Source organism: Silene latifolia, chromosome 2, assembly GCF_048544455.1.
Source record: "Silene latifolia isolate original U9 population chromosome 2, ASM4854445v1, whole genome shotgun sequence".
Classification (NCBI taxonomy): Eukaryota; Viridiplantae; Streptophyta; class Magnoliopsida; order Caryophyllales; family Caryophyllaceae; genus Silene; species Silene latifolia.
Genome location: NC_133527.1, coordinates 120,522,669 through 120,548,349, shown reverse-complemented (window position 1 = coordinate 120,548,349; position 25,681 = coordinate 120,522,669). Strand labels below are relative to the sequence as shown.

Here is a 25,681-nt window from a genome sequence, read left to right as displayed (position 1 = left end):
GATTTCCATATTTGACGAATCGAGTGCACGCGACTAGTTGAATGTTTAGGAATTGACCGACCCAATAAAGATCGAAAGATAGGGAAGGGAGATAGCCTACCTAATTAAGACGACTAGATTAATGAGATCGAAAGATGAGTTAATTTAGCCTTTTAAATCACTTTTCAGGACGAAAGTTAGCATTAGTGATATTAGGGACCTGTAGCGAGATCGAAAGATGCTACCTGTTGAGAATGGACCGAGAGGACTTCTTATTTTCCCGTCTCACGTGTTTGTTTTAGACCTACCTAGTATTCTGCCGCTGAAACTATAGTGAACCGACCATCTTAGCATCCCTTTTAATATTTGATTTCATCTGTTTATTTAGTTTACTTTTCATTTACTGCCTTTAGTTATAGAACAACTCAAAATCAAACCCCCTCACATTTCAAAAGCAAGCAAAGTCTAATCGACTATTTCAAAAGCAAGCAATTAGCTGACCCAATGTTTTATTATTCATTTCAGTTAGATCAGAATGGTAGATTAACAAATGTTTTTTGGAGAGATGGTAAATCGATGCTTGATTATGAAGCTTTTGGAGACGTAGTGATATATGACAACACATATCGTACAAATAAGTATGATATGATTTGTGCACCTTTTGTGGGTGTTAATCATCATGGGAAAAATGTTATGTTTGGATGTGCCTTTTTGTTCAATGAGAGAACTGAAACGCTTGTATGGTTGTTTCAAAACTTTTTGCATTCAATGGGTAACAAAGCTCCGAAGACAATCTTTACGGATCAAGATCAAGCCATGGAAAATGCTATAGTAGAGATCTTTCCTGAGTCAAGACATCGCTTATGTCAATGGCATATTTGGAAGAAGGTTGGTGGCTATTTGGGAGCACTTTGTAAAAATGGTGAGTTCATGCGTCGATTTTATAGTTGTTTTGATGGTGTTGAAAACTCTGATGAGTTTGAGTTAACGTGGCAGAAAATGATGGTAGATTATGAGCTTGAGAAAAACAGTTGGTTGAGTAATTTGTATACACTGCGAAATAAGTGGTCAGCCGGGTTGAATAATGATGTTTTTTCTGCTGGGATTTTGTCGACTCAAAGAAGTGAAAGTACAAATCATGTCTTGAATGATATATCAACAGCAACCACATGCTTGACTATTTGGGTCCAACGTTTTGAAAATCTTGTTAACCGTTGGCGCAAAAAGGAATCTGACGAGGATTTCCGTTGCAGGAAAGGTAGTCCTTATTGTGAGATAAATAATGGAATGATTAAACATGCAAGGAGGGTATACACCATTAGTATGTTTGCAAAATTTAAAGCACAATACCTTTTGATGCTGGAAACCACTTGGAAAGAATTACAGAATGATGGGTCTACTGCCATATATGAGGTAAGGGGAGAAGAGATAGACCAAAACGAGCCTGGGGTGACAAAGAGCAAAAAGAGAGCGAAAGAATCAAAGGGGGACAGCGTAAAGATACGTATAGTTACATTCGACAAGCCAGAATCGTCTATTTCTTGTACTTGTAGAATGTTTGAAACAGAGGGGATTTTATGTCGACATGCATTAAAGATTTTAGCCCTTCAAAATTTTACCAAGATTCCTGAGAGATATATATTAAAGAGATGGACAAAAGAAGCCAAGAGTATGGAGGAGTTTCCCATGTCAAAAGGGATATCCGACAACAAGGATAAACATGTGTTTTCCAGTAGTAGATTTCGGAACGCTTATAATATTATTCTGAAAGCCGCCGAGAATGAGAGTACAAAAAAAATTTGGGACGAAGGTTTTGGAAAAATCATGATAGATATTAACAAGGAGTTGGGCAAGATGAAGTTAATGGAAGATAACCCAAGTGAAAATCTTGTGAGTGAGAGGGAAAATTATGATGGGAGTGCTTGTGCAACTGAGGTCCATATTCAAAATCCGAACAAAGTAAGGACAAAGGGAGCTCCAAGAACTCGTATCAAGAGCTTTCATGAGAAAAAAAAACCATCAAGTATGTTTTTCTTCTTTTTGTATTGTCTTATACAAATTTGTAAGCTATAAACTAATCACTATTTATACGTTATTAGAAAAACAAAAGCCATCAAAGGAAGCAAAGGAACCTGTTGTTCCAAGAACTCGACAAGTTAACACCATATCACAACCAGATCCCTTGGTTATGAATAGTCAAGGCTTTCATATATACCCATCGTCTTATGATACAACAGTTGATACCCAGACAATGATGTTTCCTTACAATGGCATGACCTTCACTGAAATGCTTAATGACAGTGAACCATATCAAGCTTTTCAGGTAAACAGAGTTAATTTTAGCAATAAGCTTTCCTCTACCTTTATCATACCTTCTTATTATGTACACTCTTTGATTTTCAGATGACACAAGGGACCGACTTGCATTGAATCAAATAAAGCAGTCATGTGAATAAAAGCAATGATGATTCAAGTTTTCCTTTGTTCTTTTTAGTTCATCAAATAGAGCCTTGTATTAAACAAGTTTACGTATTACATGAGACGTTCGAAGTTCGGACTATTGAAGCAATGGCGAATTCTTTGTTTTACTTTTTTTTTTTCTATGAAGAAAAAGATGGCATCACAGAGCAAAAACCCAGAACTAGAAATAAAGCTAAAAAGCAAACCCAAATTAGTTTTACAACATTGACACTCTAGCATCCTAACAACTAGACTCAAATACTTTCCCAGACCACTCATCAATTTTTTACAACATTGAAACTTATAGAAGTACCTCACAAACTATACTTTTAATTCGGGGAACTATATTAATAATCATCTCTAGAGTAAATTGAGGAAATTAAAGTGACAATATATGAACAGAAGATCATTTTAATGGATCTGGGTACAAATCAATTACAAAATATTGATAAGCAAAGTTAAGAGAAAAAAAAATCAGCAATGATGGAGTTGAACAAGATGAACTGCAATATCAAGCTATGAAATTCGAAAATAGAAAAAGACAAAAAAAAAAAGAAAGAAACTTACGAATTTGATTAAATGTTTCATGAACACCTTGATTGATTTTTGATTGTTGAAGAAGATGAGTGTTTGGCAGGAATCCCCTTTTTTGTTCTCATGGAGAGAGAAAAAAATTGAAAGAGTTAAGCAACTGTTTATGCAAATACAATGTGGAAAGTTGTCCGTTATTTTTTTTTTCCATTTAATTATAAGAATCCAGTTGTCAATTTATAATAGGTTAGGGAGGACAATGATGTGGTCCTCCTGGAGTACCCAAGAATTTTTTTTCAAATAATATGTATCCTTTACCAGACTCCTTAATAATATGTCTTTGACTACCAACTATGAGGAGTGTAATCGAGGGGATTTGAGCTCGAGCTTGGGTGGTGAGTTTGAAATCGGCTCGAAAACTTGAGCTTCAGCTCGGAATCTCCTCGGAAATTTCCGAGCTTAAGAAATTAAAGCTCGGAATCAACTCGGATTAGGCCCGAGCTCGATTCAAGCTCGATTAAATCATTATTTTCTTTACTTTGTTTAACTTTTAAATCAAATTAAAAATAAATATATTTTAAGAAAAATGCAAATATAAAATAGTTACCAAATATAATTAAAATATAATCATAAATGACAAAATAACATTTTACGAAGAACAAAAATAATTGTAAAATGCCAAAATTTAATAATAATAATAAATAATAATAATAATAATAATAATAATAATAATAATAATAATAATAATAATAATAATAATAATAATAATAATAATAATAATAATAATAATAATAATAATAATAATAATAATAATAATAATAATAATAATAATAATAATAATAATAATAAATAAAACGAGTTTAAACGAGATTCCGATCCGAGCTCGACTAGGCTCGGAATCGGTTCGAATTTGGTGCACCTTGGCTCGAAATCAGTTTGATGAATTTCGAAGTTTGAACCTAGCCGATTACGAGGGCTCTACGAGTCGGCTCAGATCATTTCAAACCCAACCAGTATAAATCGTCTTTAGAGATGAAAAAGAGTTGTCAATCAAGTAACGAAGTTTGTTACAAGCTCGATTATTGTAATGACTTTAATTGGCTAATTATCGGTCGTTAACATTAAACAAGTTCAGTGTGCTTGAAGTCATTTATTTCTTTTCATTTTTAATGTTTCTATGATGAAGCCAATTGAGGGAATCTTCTTCCACTTGAATGATCATGTGCTGCTATTCTGTTTCGATTTTTAATTGAGTTTCATTCTCTTGTAAAACACAGATCCATGTGATTGTGAGCTAAGTCTTTCTCGAAAACCCAATGATTCCTAATTATTGATTTTGTGTTTCCTATGTTAACTTCTTATTGTTCATCATACCATCAACCATCCGTTTCGATTATAAAGAGGGAGACATTAAATTTAAAACTTCAAGACTCCCGTGGAGAGAGAAACCCCCAAAAATAAACCCCAAAAATTACCCAATATTCCTTTTTCTCCGGCGACTTCTCCGGTCGCCTCTTTAAATCGCTTGCGAGGCTTCCTTTCTCCATCTCACTCTGCTTTTGCTCACCTTTCAGCATTTGCGTCGATTTGATCGATTTTAATCGATTTTAATCGGTTGTCTTCCTCGTCCAGGTTTGATCCTTCCTTTTGCATGTTGTTGTTTCGGTTTCTTACCGGACGTTGTTGGGTCAATCTTGGCTTTTCTTTCACCGATCGTCTTGTCGAGGTTTTTGGTTGTGGGTGTTGGTTTCTCTTTGAATAATACTAGCTGTTTTATCGTCTGTGCATAGGGGTTCTTGCTTTTTAGTGATTATATTAGTGTTTTTAAGTTTCTAGAGTTGCTGGGTACTTTGTTTACTACTCTTCAGTTTTGAAGCAATGTCTTTCTCAACTGATCTTAATAAATTTCTGGAAAAGTTTGCTTGTGCCCATGTAAATGATGGGTTTATGGAGGGTGATGGGGAACGAATGTTAGGCCGTTTTATGAATCTTCAGGGGTCACCTTTATTCGAGGTAAAGGAGCTTAAAGACAAGGGGAATACTCTCTTTAGGCAAAATCTTTTTACTAGGGGGCTGCAGCTTGTTACGATGAAGCTTGCAAGCTTCTAGGTTTGAGTATCGGAGTTATTGAGGGTGGTGATGTCCAATCTGTTTCTGATCTTGCTACATCTCTTAATTCTAATCTTGCTGCATGTGCACTGAAATTTGAGGAGTACCAAGCTGTCGTAGACTTGTGCTCCATGATTTTGGATTCATTCCCCCGAAATGTTAATGCTCTTTTTCGTAGGGCAATTGCTTTTATGAAGTTGAAATGATTTTCTGAAGCTCAATTAGATCTACTCGAGGCTTTGGTGGTTGAACCAAGAAACAAGGATGTTTGAAGGGAATTAGATGTGGTAAAAGGTCACCTTCTCATAAAGGAGAATGGTAAAAGAGTTTTGGAGTGTGTTAATGTGGTTGACGTGGATACGCTCAATAAGAAGCATGTTCAAGTCTCTGATTCTTGTATAGAAGTTAAGATTTTCGAGAGTGTGAGCATAGAAGTGGCAAATGATTATAGCAATTGTGGTGTGGTTTCTGGCAATTGTGATGTGGTTTCTGGTACTACAGAAAAGGATAATTGCAGGGTGAATATGGAGGTTCCGGATGATGTTATGTTAGTGTCTGTGGCGCGGATTTAGGCACCGGTTTAAAGAATGAGCAGGTTTCTATTAAGGCAATTGGGGAGTTCTCTAAAAAGGGTGGAGGAAACTCACGTATAAGGATGCCTATACAATCTTACCAAAATCTCCTCGAAGGAAAAGAGTGGAGTTTTTATCAAAAAAGGAATTTGTCAGTCCTAACGATTCGGGTCCTTAATGTTGAGACTACTTGTAATACTACGTATTTATGGTCTAGGGGGTACTCTATCGAGTAGCCCTTACTCTGTCGAGTAAGGGTATGTTGCAGAATAAAATAGTTTCTGACCTGTTGGGCACTCGATCGAGTAGTGGGGCACTCGATCGAGTAGAAGTACTCGATCGAGTCGTGGGTACTCGATCGAGTGTCCGGTTTTACGGGGGAGTTTTCTCGGGTTTTGTTAATTACGCGATTAAGGTATTTAAACCAATTCGTCTTTGTTCTAAATCACTTTTTATAAAACCTAAAACCTGTTTAAGAGAGAAAGCAACTTGTCTTCTTCCTAATCGCGTTCTTGACAATTCCCGGAGTTCAGACGGTCGGTTTGCATCGTAGTTTGTGTCGTTGGATTCCTTACGTCGAGGGTAAGTTTTTAATGTAATTTATATAATGTTTTGTTAAGATTAGTGAAACCCTAATTTAGGAATTGGGGGTTTTTATGAATAGTAATTGAATAGTAGTATCTATGTGTTGTATGGTAGGAGGAGAGTTCATAGAAGAGGCGTTTTGAGACAGTTGTAGATACCGTCTGCGTGTTGTGCTTTCCAGGTAGGATTTCCTACTCAGTATTAGTCCCATAATGGGATATTGGTGATGTGCTGTAGTTAGTTGCTTGATATGATGATTGTGTGTAATTGTGCTTGTGGTTGTGTTGTTGATGGCTCTCGAGATGCGTTCTCTACCGAGTGGGGTCACTTGCGGGAGTGATCTCACGCCCTAGTTTCGCCCTTCGTGGAACCCGCCACGAAAGGGGATGTGCACATTAATGGACGGGGTTATCGCTCGTACGATGAGCGGGGCTTAGGTGGGAACGGCTGCGGTCCCCCCCGGCGGTGGGTCCAGTGGACGTCGTATTGAGATGATGGGAGTTGGTGGTGGTTGTGTGTGTGTGTGATTCAAATTTGTCTATTTGTCTTATTGTTGTTATCTATTTTGATTGTGTGATTAGTACTGACCCGGTGTTGTTTTGTAAAACCTGCGGTGATCCATTCGGGGATGGTGAGCAGATATTGAGCGGTATAGAGATGATCTTTGGGATAGCTGGGATGGCCATGACATGACGATAGAGTCTTCCGCTGTAGTTTAGTTTTATTTACATTTCGATTGAGAAAGACAGTTTGGAATAATGTATTGTACTTTCGGTTTGGTTTCGAGGATTGTACTTATTCATTAAATTACTTATAATAAATGTTGTTTTTGTTTTGTCTATTTGATTATCATACCTCGGGCAACCGAGATGGTGATGTCTTCATACCGAGTGGTCCTGGTAAGGCACTCGGAGTATGGGGGTGTTACAAATGGTATCGAGCGACGATCCCGAAACCCGTAACCAATGAACTTAATGAACATAGGGAGTCAATTAAAATGAACCCGGGGTAAAAGTTGTAGGAGCTAGTGCAAAGGCTTGGGAGACGTCCTAAAGTCGCGGGGTCGCCCTACAACTTTGAACCGGTCACATGGGGGAAATATGTGTTGAGTCATGTGTGTGCTTAGTAACTTGCGTAATAATGTGATGGAATGTGTTGATGGTTGAATCTTCGAATTGGAAGTTGATGAGACGAAAGAAAAGTAATGTTATATATATATACATTGTTGATGAAATGATAGCATGATGGAATGATTTACAATGTGGCTTTAATAGCATGATGAATTGATCTTGTTGATAGTATAAAAGATGCGTAGCATATGTATTCTGATAGCATATGATTTTATAAAGTTAGCATGTTAGTATACGACGTAATATGCGGGTAGCTCTTACGTATTGGGGGTACTTGATCGAGTGAGGCTGACTCGATCGGGTAGGTTTTTAACGATTTTGAGTCCAGAATCGAGTTTTGGGGCACTCGATCGAGTAACTAGGGGTACTCGATCGAGTATGGGGTCACTCGATCGAGTAGCCTAGATACTCGATCGAGTGGGTTAGAGATCAGAAGGTTTGTTTGGTTCTGGAGTTTGGGTACTCGATCGAGTACATGGGGGCACTCGATCGAGTAGCCCGTTACTCGATCGAGTGGGTTTGGATACTCGATCGAGTAGGTTTGGGCGGCGCGTTTCGTGTTTTGAGGTTTAGTACGCGTGTTTATGTTTATCCCTTTCTTATATAGCTTCAAGATGCCGCCCAAGAGAAACGCTTTGTATGCGAGAGCTGAGGTTATGACTACGGATGACATCGTCAAGATGTTAGAGCACCGGGACGCTCTTCCGAGACCCCGAAGAGAGTGAATGAGGACAAGGATAAGAGTAAGGAGAAGGAGTTTGACCATGCTAAAGTCAGCCTCTATATTGCGAGGTTTAACCCGAAGGAGTACATGGGAGTTGAGGAGCCTAACCATCTTGATAGTTGGCTGAGGGAGATGGAGAACATACTAGATTTAGTTATTTGTCCGATGAGATGAGGTGGATCAGTGCATTCTATCCGAGGGAGGCGGTGGCAAGTGGTGGGATTCGGTAAAAGTGAGTGCCAAGGAGATATATACCAACCGGGGTTACCTGCTATACCTTGGGAGGAGTTTCGTAGGGGTGTGAGGAAGGAGTTCGTACCAGAACATGTGAGGAGTAAGTTGAGAGAGGAGTTCGATAAGTTTAAGATGACTTTGAGATGTACGTGGTGAGTACTACAGCGGTTCAATGAGAAATCCAGATATCCGAGGATATGGGTTGAGTGAGGAGAATCGGCTTTGAGGTTTGAGAGAGGGCTAACCACGAAAATTATGGATAAGTTACCCGTGGGAGTCCTTACCGATGTGAAGGAAGCATATGAGAGGGCCGGGAGAGCGAGAGGCTAGTGGAGATGGCTCGGGAGAGGTCGGGTGGAGAGAAGAGGAAGTCCGAGAGCGAGGGTGGTGGCCAATCTAATTTCAAGAAAGGCAACCACAATCAATCTAAGGGATTTTCTTCAGTTCCGGGTTTAGTCTTTGGAACTTCCTTTGGGCGAGGTCGTGGGAGTGTGAGCAACACTGGGAGTGACTCGCTTTGGTTGTGGTGGCGTAGGCCACAAGAGACATGAGTGCACGAGCGCACCGGGATCCTTTCGAGACTGCGCAGAGCTTTGCAAGCAAATGCAGACCAGGTGGATCATGGCCAAACCGGGAGGTCGAGCTACCAGAGTGGGAGGCAACCGCAACGGCGGTAATTCTTATCGAAGACACCGATGAACAAAAACAACAACAATCAAGGGTCGGGTGCTAAGCCGACCGCATCGCCTAATCTTGTCCGGGAGGTGGGCGGAAGACCGATGGCAAGTTGTTCATGATGGACAAGAAGGCGGTGAGGAGGATGCGCACGTTATCACCGGTACATTCCTTGTTAATGGTATTCCTACGTTTGTTTTGTTTGATTCGGGGCTTCTCAATCGTTTGTGTCTTGAGTCATGTAAAACAGTTGGGTTTGAGAGTATATGAGTCCGTTAGGGAGCAAGTTTTCATACCTTCGGGTGAGTCCGTATCGTGTGGGAGGTTGTTTAGAGATGTATCTTTGATAGTTGGGCAAGTCGATTTCCCTGTAGACTTGCTAGAGTTTCCTTTTAATGGTTTTGAGATGATAGTTGGGATGGATTGGTTAGGAAAGTATAAAGCTAAGATAGACTGTCATCAAAAGAGAGTGTCCCTTAGAGGTCCTAAGGGTGTAAGTGTGTCTTACCGTGGGTTTCTAGTCAAACCCAAAGTTAAGTTGATTGCAGCTGTCACTTTGAAGTCGTATCTGAGGAAGGGATGTCCTTTGATCCTGTGCCATGTGAGAGATGACCGGATGGAGAGCCCAGCGATTGACGAGATACCAGTGGTGGGGAGAGTATGCGAGATGTTTTTCAGAGGAGATTCCGGGGTTGCCACTGAAGAGGGAGATAGATTTCACCGTTGAGTTGAAGCCAGGGACGGGGCCAATCTCTAAGGCACCGTACCGTATGGGTCCTAAGGAGATGGAGGAGCTTAGGAAGCAGTTGGATGATTTGATAGAGAAGGGATACATTAGACTAAGTGTATCGCCTTGGGGAGCACCAGTTCTTTTCGTGAAGAAGAAGGATGGAACTTTGAGGTTATGCATAGATTACCGGGAGCTGAACCGTGTGACGATAAAGAACAAGTACCCTTTGCCAAGGATAGATGACATGTTTGATCAGTTGAGTGGTGCAACGGTCTTTTCTAAGATCGATTTGAGGTCGGGGTACCATCAGGTGAAGATTAGAGATGTGGACATACCGAAGACAGCTTTCACGTCGAGGTATGGCCATTATGAGTATGTGGTGATGCCATTTGGGTTGTCTAATGCGCCGGCAGTGTTTATGGATTTGATGAATAGGATCTTCAGACAGTTCTTGGATCAGTTCGTAGTAGTGTTTATCGATGACATCTTAGTTTACTCTAAGACTAAGGAGGAGCATGAGGAGCATCTGAGGATCGTGTTGCAGACGTTGAGAGATCATGAGTTGTATGCTAAGCTGTCCAAGTGTGAGTTCTGGTTAGAGAAAGTTGCTTTTAAGGGCATGTAATCTCTAAAGATGGGGTAGTGTGGATCCGGCGAAGATTGAGGCGGTGACAAAGTGGGAAGCACCGAAGAATGTTGCTGAGGTTAGGAGTTTCTTGGGTTTAGCTGGATACTACAGACGGTTCATGAAAGATTTCTCCAAGATAGCTAGACCGATGACAGCGTTGATGAGGAAAGAGAACAGGTTTCGTTGGGATGAGAGTTGTAAGACGGCGTTCCAAACCTTAAAGGAGCGTTTGACCACAGCTCTGTCTTGGCGTTACACGAAGGGAGCGCGAATTTCGAGGTCTATACTGGATGCCTCGAAGAATGGGTTGGGATGTGTGTTAATGCGAGAATGGTAAAGTAATTGCCTATGCGTCTAGGCGAGTTGAAGCCTTATGAGGAGAACTACCCTACTCATGACCGGAGTTGGGTCTTTGTGGTGTTTGCTCTCAAGATTTGGAGACACTACCTTTATGGAGCAATCTTTAAGGTATTTTCTGATCACAAGAGTCTCAAGTACATCTTCACGCAGAAAGAGTTGAACATGAGACAGAGGAGGTGGATGGAGCTGATTGGTGATTATGACATGGAAATCATCTACCATGAAGGAAAGGCCAACGTTGTTGCTGATGCTTTGAGTAGAAAGAGCGTACATTCCTTGTGTACAGCTCTATCTTTGATGAGGCTGAGGGATGAGGTAGCGAGCTTTGGGATTCATATGATGCAGAAAGGAGATGCTATGGGTGATATGACGGTACATATGGAGTTTTATGATGACATTCGGGATAAGCAGGCTTTGGATCCTAAGATAGTGGAGTGGAGAGCTGGAGTAGAGAAAGGGACAGTGTCCCGGTTTTCCATTCATACAGATGGTAGCTTGAGGTTTGATGGTAGGTGGTGTGTTCCTAATGACGAGGAGTTGAAAAAGACAATCATGACAGAAGCGCATTGCACACCATATTCAGTTCATCCGGGTGGAGACAAGCTTTACAAAGATTTGAAGAAAACGTTTTGGTGGCCTGGGATGAAGAAAGAGACAGCTGAGTTTGTGTCCCGTTGTTTGACATGCCAGAGAGTTAAAGGGGAACAGAGAAGACCACAAGGTAAGGTTCAGTCTTTGGAGGTGCCTGAGTGGAAGTGGGAATCCATTTCCATGGATTTCATTGTGGGTTTGCCGAAGAGTCAACAAGGTAACAACATGATTTGGGTGATAGTGGATCGGTTGACCAAGTCAGCTCACTTTGTTCCAATGAAAGATACATGGACTAAGGCACAATGGGCTATGGCCTATCGACGTAACGTGCTTAAGTTACATGGAGTCCCTAAGGACATAGTGTCCGATAGAGATGCGAGGTTTATATCAAGGTTTTGGAAGGAGTTGCAGGAATCGTTGGGAACAGCTTTGAAGATGAGTACAGCATTTCATCCTGCGACATATGGGCAGACTGAGAGAACAATCAAGACTCTTGAGGATATGTTGCGAGCTTGTGTGATGGATTTTGGTGGTAGCTGGGAGCAGAGGTTGGACTTGATAGAGTTTTCTTACAACAACAGCTATCACACCAGTATTGGTATGGCACCGTTTGAGGCTTTGTATGGGAGGAGATGTAGGAGTCCGATCTGTTGGGACGATAGTGCTGAGGCAGTGGTTTTAGGACCAGAGATGGTACATGAGATAGTGGAACAGATTAAGATGATCAGGGAACGGATGAGAGCAGCCCAGGATCGACAGAAGAGTTATGCAGATCTACATCGTCGGGACATAGAGTTTCAGGTTGGGGACAAGGTTCTTCTGAAAGTGTCTCCGATGCGTGGGGTTATGAGATTTGGGAAGAAAGGCAAGCTAAGTCAGAAGTTTATAGGGCCTTATGAGATCTTAGAGCGAGTTGGGGAAGTAGCTTATCGTTTGGCTTTACCGAAATTTGCTTTGGAGAGAGTGCATAATGTGTTTCACGTATCGCATTTGCGGAAGTATGTGAGTGACCCGTCACATGTGTTAGAGGCAGAGAGCTTAGAGTTGGATGAGTCTTTATCATACCTTGAGGTGCCTAAGCGGATCCTAGACCGAAAAGTTAGAAAGACCAGGAGTGGTGAGACAGTTTTGCTTAAGATCCTTTGGTCTAACCATGAGACTGAGGAAGCTACATGGGAGGCGGAGGATATCATGAAAGAGCGTTACCCTTTCCTTTTTGATCAGGTATGTATGGTTACGGGGACGTAACCTTGTTTCTTTTAGGGGGGTAGGAGATGATCGCGAGAGTTTTTAAGAGTTTTTACACCCCTTTTATATGTTGTGTCGGTATGTTTGTCGGGATAAGTTGGGTTAGTAGCATGTTTTACGTTGTGTTTATTTTGACCTTCGAGTCGGGAAGCTTATGGGAGTACCTTTGTTTTGGTAGTGGTTTGAACTTCGGGGACGAAGTTCCTTTTAAGGAGGGAAGACTGTAATACTCCGTATTTATGGTCTAGGGGGTACTCTATCGAGTAGCCCTTACTCTGTCGAGTAAGGGTATGTTGCAGAATAAAATAGTTTCGACTGTTGGGCACTCGATCGAGTAGTGGGGCACTCGATCGAGTAGGGTACTCGATCGAGTACCGTGGGTACTCGATCGAGTGTCCGGTTTTACGGGGAGTTTTCTCGAGTTTTGTTAATTACGCGATTAAGGTATTTAAACCAATTCGTCTTTGTTCTAAATCACTTTTTATAAAACCTAAAACCTGTTTAAGAGAGAAAGCAACTTGTCTTCTTCCTAATCGCGTTCTTGACAATTCCGGAGTTCGACGGTCGGTTTGCATCGTAGTTTGTGTCGTTGGATTCCTTACGTCGAGGGTAAGCTTTTAATGTAATTTATATAATGTTTTGTTAAGATTAGTGAAACCCTAATTTAGGAATTGGGGGTTTTTATGAATAGTAATTGAATAGTAGTATCTATGTGTTGTATGGTAGGAGGAGAGTTCATAGAAGAGGCGTTTTGAGACAGCTGTAGATACCGTCTGCGTGTTGTGCTTTCCAGGTAGGATTTCCTACTCAGTATTAGTCCCATAATGGGATATTGGTGATGTGCTGTAGTTAGTTGCTTGATATGATGATTGTGTGTAATTGTGCTTGTGGTTGTGTTGTTGATGGCTCTCGAGATGCGTTCTCGGCTGAGTGGGGTCACTTGCGGGAGTGATCTCACGCCCTAGTTTCGCCCTTCGTGGAACCCGCCACGAAAGGGGATGTGCACATTAATGGACAGGGTTATCGCTCGTACGATGAGCGGGGCTTAGGTGGGAACGGCTGCGGTCCCCCATGGCGGGGTGGTCCGGTGGACGGATCGGTATTGAGATGATGGGAGTTGGTGGTGGTTGTGTGTGTGTGACAGTTCAGCTGTCTATTTGTCTTATTGTTGTTATCTATTTTGATTGTGTGATTAGTACTGACCCCGGTGTTGTTTTGTAAAACCTGCGGTGATCCATTCGGGGATGGTGAGCAGATATTGAGCAGGTATAGAGATGATACTGGGATAGCTGGGATGGCCATGACATGACGATAGAGTCTTCCGCTGTAGTTTAGTTTTATTTACATTTCAGTTGAGAACAGACAGTTTGGAATAATGTATTGTACTTTCAGTTTGGTTTCGAGGATTGTACTTATTCATTAAATTACTTATAATAAATGTTGTTTCTGTTTTGTCTATTTGATTATCATACCTCGGGCAACCGAGATGGTGATGTCTTCATACCTGAGTGGTCCTGGTAAGGCACTCGGAGTATGGGGGTGTTACACTACTAATAAGGGAGCCACTACAAAAGAGATCTGTAAAAAGACAAAGAAGAGAAGGAGGAGTTATAGAAGGAGGATTTCCAAGACCGTGATAGAAGATACGCCTTCTCTAGATATCACCAAGTTAAACCCATTGCCCCAAGTTCGAGTGGATACTCCTTAGGCGACAACTTCACCCCTCTGGGTACCCAAATCAGCCATGCCCCCTTCAGTAATTCTACTAAGGATTCTAATTTGGCTTTCTCTTCCTTGACTGATAATACCACTTTTATTTGCCCTAAACCTCAGTTTGGTTCTAATGACTATCAGGCTTCCGTTGTGTCAACTTCTACTAATGACCGTCAGCCTTCCGTTTCTTCGACTTCTCCCGTGAAGTGTAAGTTCTCTTTTTCGGTTGAAGGTTTTCAGTGCGGCCCTAGTACGCCTTTGTTTCGTAGGTACCCTATGATTCATAAAGTAAAAGAGAAAAATAAAAGGAGAATTATCACTCCGAAGAAGGATTATAGCAAAGGAGATGAATCTCTAAGATACAATTTATCTACTTGTTCTTCAAGTAGATACCCCTCCCAGAAATTTCTACATCCCCGTGGTGTAAATGTGTCTTGTTGCAGGTACTTCTCTGATACACAGCTAATAAAGAAAAGGAACGAAACGTTTGCACATTTGGCCAACTCTGATCGCCCCCTCAAGAAGCCTACTTTGCTTATAACCCCTATCCTTAGTTTAGTTTCTTATGATAATGATGTAATAATGAAATCTGACTCCGAGAGTCGTATTTGTATAGTGTAGGTTAACCTTTCTTTACTGCTGCCAAAAAAAAAAAGATTATAAAGGGAGTTGACATATTTTTTTGGGGTGTATGGTTCACTTAAAAAAGTATAAGGTATGGGTTTCTCATATCCAAGAAGGGGGTGGGTATGAGATTGATACCCATGGGAATGAAATTAAAATAAGCAAAAATGTTAAATAAAAATTATGGCATAATGTAAATCAAATATTCTATATACTTATTTGATTAATTTTATTTTCATGAATTTATTATACTAAAATTTTCGATTTAAGATATTTTATTTTACTGATTTTATCTTTTAATTGAACTCCAAACTCAAACCACTCAGAATTTAAACAAATGCATGGTATAAGAAATCAAGTTTCAACCCCATACCACCCAGGTATGATTCCTTATTCCAAACTCATACCCATGCACGAAACAAACGCCTCCTTAATGCAAATACAATTTTGACGCAATACCTCTTTATATTGACCATACATAATTGTGGTTACTTTTTTCTTTACTAATCTTAAACCCGTGCAAATTACACGGGTATGTAATTTAAACATTTTCTTATCTTAAAAGTAAATAAAATAATTGCTACATGCAAATTGTTTGGTCGTTTCATCATAATGTAATTGTTCTAACTGTTCGTTATCTACCTAATAATAAAAAAACACATTATCTACCTTATAGTATATACTCCCTCCAATCCTCTATTTTCTTCCTCTTTACTATGGGCACAAGAATTAAGAAATAGAGTATTATATTGATAAAAAGTAGGGTGGGTTTGGTGATAGGAGAGAGGGATGAATAACTAAGAGTTAAATAATGAATTGTGGGCCACAAATATTAAAGTAAGGAATAAAATAGGATTAAAAGAGTTGGGTGGGTGGGGTAATATGAGAGAGGTATGAATAAAATAAGAGTAAAAAGTTACCAAAAATAGAAAGGGGAAGAAAACCTAAATAACCGTTTTAGGAAATAGGGAAGAATATGGTGAATTGGAGGGAGTATAAATAACTCTTCTAAAAAAATATAGCAAAAATTCTTTTAAAAAAATGGTTGCATGGGATGATATGTAACACTTACACATTATAAACAGTTAGATAAAGGGAAAATTAAAATTAAGTGGAACACATCTTAGCTAAACCTATCAAAATATGACCGAGGTGTAAAATACAACCCAAGTCGACCTGTTTTTTTCCTAGGGTCGTAATCAAAAACTTGACCCGTGACCTGTTTGACCTAAACTCGAAACAACCTGTTATTTTAGAGTTGAAATTTGACTTGACTCGCTTGACCCGATGAGTTCAAGATAAGTTTGTGTTACATGTGAATATAAAACCTTTAAGGCACATGTGTTACTAAAAAATATAAATTATTCATATACAATATTTTTAAAAACAGGTATATTCTTAATTTAAACTTTAAATTACAAATACAATTAAAAGATCAATTGTATGTGTTAGAATATGACTCGTCCGAGTCGTATTCGGTTTTGGGTATGTAAGAGTGAGATTAAAAGATGAAGCAATAATAATTAAGGAATACAAGCAAAAACAGAGGATGAGGAGCAGCTACATGGCGAGCCCCTTGCTTGCGGGTCGCGCATGATTCTGACTTTAGAATTGTTTCATGAGGTGTGTACGTATGAAACATGGCTGCGTAGTAAAACTTGATTGGGCTTGGTTTTTGACTTACGTAGGATTTCCTTAGTTGGTTTTGTGGTAAACTTTTGTTTATTTAATTAATTTCCTAATTAGTTTAGGTATATAGTTTTGGGTGGAATAATATTATATAAAGACCCAACTATATTCTAGGTTAATGAAGAGAGAAAGGTAGAAAACTTGGTGAGGCAAGTTTGAGGACTCGTCTTTTGTAATCTGTAATTCTCTCCATACATAGTGAAATATTTCCCTGGCCCTTGTGGACGTAGCTATCATATTGATAGTGAACCACGTAAATTCTTGTGTTCTTTATTTTGCTATTGTTATTGTATCGTCTCAACACGCTTCCGCGCATAACAATTGGCATCTGAGCTAGGTTATTTGATCTGGGAGAGATGATGGCACAACAGTTAGCTACAAAGATCGACAGATTTACGGGAAGGAATAATTTTGGACTATGGCAGATAAAGATGAGAGCTTTGCTTAAGCAGCAGTGTATCTGGAGACCGTTGACGCCGGGTTTCTCCACAAAGGTGACAAAGACTACCGCAGGGGCGGTGGCAGGTGCTGAGTCGTCAGTCACGGTGACTGAGGATCCTGAGTTGGTAACAATGGAGGAAAGGGCTCATGCTACAATCTTGTTATGTCCGCGGACGACGTTATTACGAAGTTGCGGTGAGGAAAGCTGCGGTGGCTTGTGGGCAAAATTGGAGAGTCTTTATATGACTAAAACACTCACCAATAAATTGTTATTGAAACAACGTTTGTTTGGCCTCAGAATGCAAGAAGGTATGTCACTTCGGGATCATCTAGATAAGCTTAACTCTATTTTACTAGATCTACGTAATTTAGATGTTAAGATAGAAGATGAGGATCTTTGCGCTTATTTTGTTAGTTTCTTTACCGTTATCATATGAGAACTTTGTAGAGTCACTTGTGGTGGGTAAGGAGACTTTGACCCTAGAGGAGGTGAAGTCGTCGCTTCACACTAGGGAGTTACGCTGGAAGGCAACTAATGTTGTGGTAGATAATCGGGCTTTGGGATTGGTTGCTAAAGCTGAAAAGGAAACAGTTGATGGAGGGAAAAAGAAGAAGTCTTATAGGCCTAAGTCAAAGGGACCAAGTTCTAGTGATTATTGCCATAACTGTGGGGAAAAGGGTCATTGGAAGTTAGAATGTCCTAAGCCAAAGAAGGGAAATTTTGCTTCTTTTTGCACCGCACAACAATCAAAAAGTGATTACGACTCTGAGGATGATCTAGCATTGGTGGTCCAAGAAAAGAAGCATCTAGGTGATAGATGGGTTCTTAATAGTGGATGCACATCTCACATGTGTTCTAAACGGGGGATGTTTCTGACATATAATCATCATAGGAGCACTGTTACCATGGGTGATGGAGCGGTTTGTGAGGCTGTTGGAGTAGGCTCCGTGAAGTTTTTAACGCATGATGGAAAGGTTAGATATCTCAAGGGTGTAAGGCATGTTCCACAACTTAAGAGTAATCTTATTTCTCTTGGAATGTTAGACAGGAGGGGTTTTCGATTTCAAGGAAAAGGTGGAGTATTGAGTGTGTGCAAGGGTCCATGGGAGTTGCTTCGTGGTGTGAAGTCAAGTGCAGGTAACTTGTATTTTTTACAGGGTAAGGCATTGACTAGGGGGATGTCACTTTCTAAACATTGTGGTAATGTAGAGGTGAGTCATACTAGGCATGTTGGTCTAGAGGGTTTGAATCTTGCTTCTGGGTTGATAGTTGATGATGTCGAAGGTGAGGTGGAGCTTGCCGAGGCTCTAGTGGTCGATGGATCAGGATCAACAAGAAGAAGTTCAACAACCGAATTGAAGAGTTCATCTTGTGTTGAGGATGATTGTGTCAACGGGAAGGGGGAGTTAGGGGATACTCCTAAAGGCCGGGTTGATAAAACAGATCGTCAAGAAGAACAACAAAGAATCTTTCAGTTGCGGAGTAGTATGATAAGGTTTGGAAATTTTGAGCCTTGTATACTAAAAGGTAGCTATTTTGTCTCGAGCAACAAGTCTAAGCCAAAAGATGTTGGGTCGAGAGGTGATTTTATGGGGAGTCACCAGTTAGCTAGCGCGTCCCGGTGAGGGCGCAGGATCACTCTGGCGAGGGTGTGAGTGCTCCGGCGCGAGCACAGGTAAGGAGCCCCGACGGGGGTGTCCATGCCTCGGCGTAGGCATTTGACTCTGGCGTGGGTCAGGTTCTGGCTATAGTGTAGCTCATCTTGGCTAAGGTTGAGCTAGCACGGTGTCTCATGGTTTGAGACTGGTCTCGGCAGTCATAGTGTAACTATGGTGGAGGGCTCAATTGACTGGAAGTTGTTCGTAGATCCGACTGTCCGAGTCAAGGTGGAGATTGTTAGAATATGACTCGTCCGAGTCGTATTCGGTTTTGGGTATGTAAGAGTGAGATTAAAAGATGAAGCAATAATAACTAAGGAATACAAGCAAAAACAGAGGATGAGGAGCAGCTACATGGCGAGCCCCTTGCTTGCGGGTCGCGCATGATTCTGACTTTAGAATTGTTTCATGAGGTGTGTACGTATGAAACATGGCTGCGTAGTAAAACTTGATTGGGCTTGGTTTTTGACTTACGTAGGATTTCCTTAGTTGGTTTTGTGGTAAACTTTTGTTTATTTAATTAATTTCCTAATTAGTTTAGGTATATAGGTTTGGGTGGAATAATATTATATAAAGACCCAACTATATTCTAGGTTAATGAAGAGAGAAAGGTAGAAAACTTGGTGAGGCAAGTTTGAGGACTCGTCTTTTGTAATCTGTAATTCTCTCCATACATAGTGAAATATTTCCCTGGCCCTTGTGGACGTAGCTATCATATTGATAGTGAACCACGTAAATTCTTGTGTTCTTTATTTTGCTATTGTTATTGTATCGTCTCAACACGCTTCCGCGCATAACAGTATGTGTAGTCCAAATTCAATTGCATGTGACTATGTGAGATTGTGTATTTTGTGTAGTCTAAATTCATTTGTTATTTTTCGTGAAAAAAAATACGGGAGAAAAATAGCGAATAAAAGGGAGTATAATCATGTAACATATACGATGAGCTAGGGTAAGTTGCTCGAGTATTCGTTGAAATACAATATTTCTTTTTGTTAGATAAATTTGAACTCTTATTATGACCTACTAATCATTTATTTGAAAGAAACTTGATAAAACTAGGTTTAAACCCGTGAAAATTCACGGGTTTGCTATAAAGAAACTCACAATTAGCAATTATATGTAATTATGTAAAACATACAAATAACAAAAAAACATAATTCATTGCTTTGTGATGAAGATAAGTCAGGTTTAAATATGTTTGTAACCGATATAAAATTTGATATTTTGTAAATGTATCATTATTTTAACTTATTTGATTAATTTTTAGTAATTATATTTTATTTGAACGTTAAGAGTAATCATTGCATATAATAGCACCAATTTTATTTTTTGATCAAATACTTTATAATAAATATTTTATAACAAAAATTAAGTCTCTGTATATTAATATATATTCAAGATTGATAAAATTAGTTATATAGATGTATTGAGCCATACTGTTATTAACACCTTTAAAACATTTATATGTTCATTCAAAATGAATGATTTTCATTTTCCACTGATTACTCGTAGTTGATAAGTTCAACCCACTTTATCCTGTATATGCTTTCGGAAATGATTACACCCGTGTAATTTGGAAAAAAAGTACTTGAAAAATGATTTTCAAAAAAGCTCCTATAAAATTTATATTTGGATTGCTGTTATAGTTGTTCATAAGTTAACTATAAAATCAACTAAAATATTTTTTTAAGAAGATAGGGAATACATTATATTTTCTTTTAAATTCATTTTTATTATAGGATTATAGGAAGCTTTAAATTTGTCGCCATATTTGTGTTTTGAACTTAGTTGTTTCATTAATTGACATGTCATCTTGAGATCAAATTTGTGATGCCATGTTAGCGGCTTTGGCTTTTGCATTAGATAAATATATGATATATGATATATGGTGATGAAATGAAATTATATTGTTACTTGTGTTTAAATTGATTTGTAGTTTATTAATTTTGTTGGTTTTTAATTAAAGGAGTGGAAAATGGGAAGTAATGTGAGCCGGTAAAGTAGGGGGCAAAGTTAATTACTATTGACAACACCTAATAATTTTGTTGGTTTTTGATTAAAGTGGGTTTTTGATTTGTAGTTTCTTATCAGGCAGTTCGAAGTAACGAAGATAGCGTTTGATAAGTTTGATATCTTTGTTCCTTCTGTGGGTTTAGCTAGCAGGGAAATTTTCGTTCGTTGGCTCCCACCACCGCACGGGTGGATTCAATTGAATACGGATGGCGCTTCAAAGGGAAATCCAGGAATGGCAGGAGGTGGAGGTATTTTTCGGGATGAAACGGGTAATTTTCACCGTGCTTTTTACTTTTCCTGTGGTTTTTGCACCTCCATGAAAGCAGAACTCCTAGCTTTATTGAAGGGTTTAGAGTGGGCACACGAGTTGAGGATTCCCAAGCTTATCGTTCACATGGACAATAAGCCGTGTATCAAGCTTGTCTTGGAAGATCAGTTGGTGAGCAATGGACTTAGGTTCATAGTAATGCGATGCAAGGAACTTATAGCTGCTAATTCGTGGACAGTAAGACTCGAGCATTGCTACCGAGAAGCAAATAGAGCGAGTGATTGGCTCGCAAATCAAGGCATCAATTCCAGCACCTCGGCTACGTACCTAGACTCTCCACCTAATGCTCTCCGTTCTATCCTTCGGGAGGATATCTTTGGGGTCGCTATTCCCCGTGTAATAGCTTCTAATTAGTTTCGGGGTTCGCCCCTCTTTAGCACCAAAAAAAAAAAATTATCGATAGTTTATAACAATTCGGTATCTCAAATGAACTAAATCATCCGGGCCAAATCTACAATAACAGCCTAATCCCAGACTAATACTCCCACTAAACAATAGACCCAATCTAAAGATTGATCCAATTCATATAAACCCAAAACCTCTCGTTTCCACTTACTTGTAACCCTTTTCAACCTCTTCTTAATGACTTTAACCCTAATACACCATTATCCACTAGCACCGCACAATCCCGCATCTCTTCTAAATTCTCCCTATACAATCAGCCCCGCCTCTAGTACACATTCAATCTCACCTCTTTTCCCAATCACTTTATTTTATTAAGAGTTAACCCTAACATAATTTTTTAAAAGGTAATCTCAAAGGATGTTATTTTTATGTTGGAATTTTCGTTTTTATGTTTATTTTCACACCCTAATCATTATTTAAATAACTGTTTTCCTTTTTTCTTGTAGTTTCACTCTTTTTAATTTATTCAGGATTTTTAGTTTCACTTTCTTTTTAGCAATTTTTATATTCGGGTTTGTTATATTAATAAGGTATTTTTATTATTTTTTACTATTACTATACCTGTTTAAATGAAATTTTCAAACATTTTATGCTACTATTTAATTTTTTTTCTTAATTAATACCTTTTGACTGCTGTGTCGTTTCAGTAAAATTAGAGATTTTTTTTAACATTATTTTACTTTATTGATTTTTCCATATATTCTTCATCATTTCGATCATAATAGTTGACTAATTTTCTAATTTAAAAAATATTTTAACCATAATTAACTTATTTCGATTTCATTAAATTTTTAGCTCTCATTTACTAGTTTTTTCTTTTTCCGTTTTTAACCTTTTTTGATATTTTTTGCGTGTTTGTATAGGTAATTATAATTAATTTTTTTTATAATGACGTTAATATGTGTATTGTAAATAATCCTATAGACTATAGTATTGATGATTCAATTTTATAGTTGGACTGATTAGATTATGTACCAATGAAAGCATGCAAATTAGAATTAAATTGTAGAAAGAAAGTGGTTCCTTAAATTAAGGAAAAACAATAGGAATTTTGAATTATTGAATTTCAACCTGACACATCAGCTCTGTGGTTATTCTTTTAATATATAGGATATGATTTTAGCGAATAGATCAATTTTATTAATAAAAAGTCCTACAACATCTATAAAATACGTCAAATTTGACGGGATACAAATCTAAAAAAATCGAACAAAATAAATTCTCCATACAACAAAAATCTCTAAAATTGATTTGCTCCGCTTCTTCTGCATATCCTCTATTATATCATTGTTTTATAATAAAACTTTTCACTAGAGGTTCTTATGCGAATATCGACCTTATAGAAGAGGTTGTGCTTAATTTAGAAGACCAAGTGAACTCAAGCCCAAGTAATGCATTATTTACACATCAAATATGGATGGGCTCAATTAAAGAAAGGGAAATATGTGTAATCAAGACCCGAGACCCATGGGAACTGACTTGAAACCGTGTAGGGCTGCTGTCGGCGGTACCAAGGGGAGTCAAGAGGAAAATCAACTTTGTTTTTAGCATTTTCAACTAGTTTGAATAAGTTAGTCTAGTTTGTGAGTTCTATGCATCAATAATCCTATAACTCACAAAATGCATTCAATGCTAGCTTGGAGAGCAAGGCTTACATGCCTATATAAGGGCCTCTCCCCCTCATTTGTTTATCATCCAAGTTGTAATCAAAACCTTTTCTAGAGAGAGAAACTCATTGTTTCAATCTTTTCCATTTTAATTGACGTGTTTCGATTAAAGCACTCGATTGCTATTCGAAGAGTTTATCGAATACAATCTTCATTGAAAAAGCTATAGGTCTAGCTTGGGCAAATATCCCATTGGTTTAAGGTTATCTCTAACCTTAAAGCAAATATCCTTCATTATTCACCTCAAGTGAAACGATTTGGTCGGGTTGCACCTAGTGCATTCGGATCTCTCGCCTCACTTGAATTCACAATTAGGTCTTCCGCTCCGCTTTACGCATCAATTGGTATCAGAGCTTCGGCTCTTGATCACCCATGAGAAAATCAAGATGGTCCTAAGTAAGTCCAAATCAATTAGTAGTTGAATATCCAATTCCGACTGGCATTCAAAGGTTAAACTCAAACAATTGTTTGAGGTTTAATCGATTGGATCTTAAAGGCACGGATTGAACAAATAAAAAAAGATTCGAAAACCTCAAAAATTATCAACATGAACTACGAAGATCCCAATTTTTTTAAGAGTCTTCAAAAGGCCTTGAAGAATTTTCAAGAATCCAATCCCAAATGGCAGCCTAGACGTGAACGAGTCATTGACGAGTTCAAAGTAAGTGAACTACCCGAGTTCACAGGAGGCACGGATCCTGAGGTTTATCTCGATTGGGAGAGACAAATCGATCGGATTTTTGAATTTAATAATCTTGATGATGAGCAATGTTGCAAGTACGCCATTTTGAGATTGAGATGTGGGGCCTCGTTATGGTATGAAAGCTTTAAGGCCAGGCGAGTTCGGGCCGGAAAGGAAAAGATAACATCATGGCACGTGCTTAAACTCAAATTGCGTAAAAGATATGTCCCCGCAACACATAGGCTCACAACCTATCGTAAGATTGACGATCTTACCCAAGGAAGGCTAAGTGTCTTGGAGTACATCAGTGAATTTGAAAATCTAGCCTTGATGGGAGATTTGGTGGAAGATGAGGACTTAAAAATGGCGCGATTCCTACGTGGTCTAAACCGTAGCATCGCCAACGCCGTCGAGTTGCAGAACTACACGGATTTCGACACCTTGTGTAGTATGTGTCTCAAAGTGGAGGCGCAAGGGAAGGCAAAGGTGACACCCACCTATGGTGAGAGTAGTCGGAATTGGAGGAACGAGAGCGACCCAAGGGCAAGCACAGCGGGCGTTGTCATTGAGCCCAAAACAACTACCACCCCTAGTTCCTTTACTAAACCACCCGCCTTGAGAGAAAATAGCTACACAAAAATTCAGTGTTTCAAATGTCAAGCATTTGGGTATTTTCAAAATGCGTGCCCAAATCAGCGAACAATCATGCTAAGAGAAGTCGTGGATTGTCGTGACGAATTGTTTGAAGAAGAAGAGAGAACAAAAGACGTTTTCAACCTAGAAGGATAAGAGGAAGAGGTAAAAGTCGAGAATGCCGAGGATTACGTCGCTCCTAGCTTTTATTGTGCCTTCGTTCTCTGAACCTTGCGAGACCAATCTACGCCCATTGAGACGGAACAAAGAAGTCAAATATTTCACACCAAGTGCCAAGTGAAAGACAAATGGTGTAGCCTAATCATTGACGGAGCAGTTGCACTAACGTCGGCTCAAGTGAAATGGTGGAGAAATTAAAGTTGACCACACCACCTCACCTAAAGCCCTATGCCTTGCATTTTCTTGATGACGGAAACAAAGTAAAAATCACCAAGCAAGTAAAAGTGGCACTAACAATGGGTTCTTACAACAACGACATTTTATGCGACGTCGTGCCCATAGATGCATGCCATGTACTCTTAGGACGTCCTTGGAAATATGATCGAAATATGGTGCATCACGGTCGGAGCAACGAATACGAGTTGGTGAATAAGGGTAAAAAGATTATCTTTAAACCGATGGCGCCTAGTGAGGTGCGCTCCATGAGTGCCAAGCATGGAAAGGCCGCTAGCATGACCATGTTTGCTAGTGAGCAAGAAGTTGACGAGGCCATTGTCAATGGCAACCAAGTTTACTTGATGGTGGTCAATGAGACGCCTAGTGATGGACGATTGACCTCGATCTTAGAGGAATTCAAGGATGTTTTCCCCGAGGAACTACCCACTGGTTTACCACCTATTCGTGGAATTGAACACCAAATCGATCTACTGCCCGGAGCTCCCTTACCAAACAAAGCCGCCTATCGATGCAATCCAATGGAAATAAAGGAGTTGCAGCGACAGATCGAGGAGTTGATGGAATGAGGCTATGTGCGCGAGAGCATAAGTCCATGTGCCGTCCCTATGCTCCTTGTTCCAAAGAAGGATGGAACGTGGCGAATGTGCATTGACAGTCGAGCCGTGAACAACATAACTATCAAGTATCGATTTCCAATCCCGAGACATGACGACATGTTAGATGAGTTACATGGATCCGAAATCTTCTCTAAGACCGATTTAAGGAGTGGTTATCACCAAATTCGGATGAGAGAAGGCGACGAGTGGAAAACCACGTTTAAGACCAAGCATGGTTTATACGAGTGGACGGTT

General features: G+C 39.4%; 2 protein-coding genes across 2 annotated transcripts; both read left to right on the top strand.

The window, feature by feature from the left end:
- The first annotated feature begins 23,645 nt into the window (after nucleotides 1-23,645).
- Nucleotides 23,646-24,569, top strand: LOC141641244 (uncharacterized). Its single transcript, XM_074449915.1, has one exon. It carries the CDS (start codon nucleotides 23,646-23,648, stop codon nucleotides 24,567-24,569), a length of 924 nt encoding a protein of 307 aa, XP_074306016.1.
- A 320-nt stretch (nucleotides 24,570-24,889) lies between these two features.
- Nucleotides 24,890-25,396, top strand: LOC141641243 (uncharacterized). Its single transcript, XM_074449913.1, has one exon. The coding sequence runs from the start codon at nucleotides 24,890-24,892 to the stop codon at nucleotides 25,394-25,396; it is 507 nt and encodes a 168-aa protein (XP_074306014.1).
- The last annotated feature ends 285 nt before the right edge of the window (nucleotides 25,397-25,681 follow it).

Bases quoted from the DNA above. Each gene is read 5' to 3' on its own strand.
- LOC141641243 (XM_074449913.1), top strand. From the start codon at position 24,890: ATGGGTTCTTACAACAACGACATTTTATGCGACGTCGTGCCCATAGAT.
- LOC141641244 (XM_074449915.1), top strand. From the start codon at position 23,646: ATGAACTACGAAGATCCCAATTTTTTTAAGAGTCTTCAAAAGGCCTTG.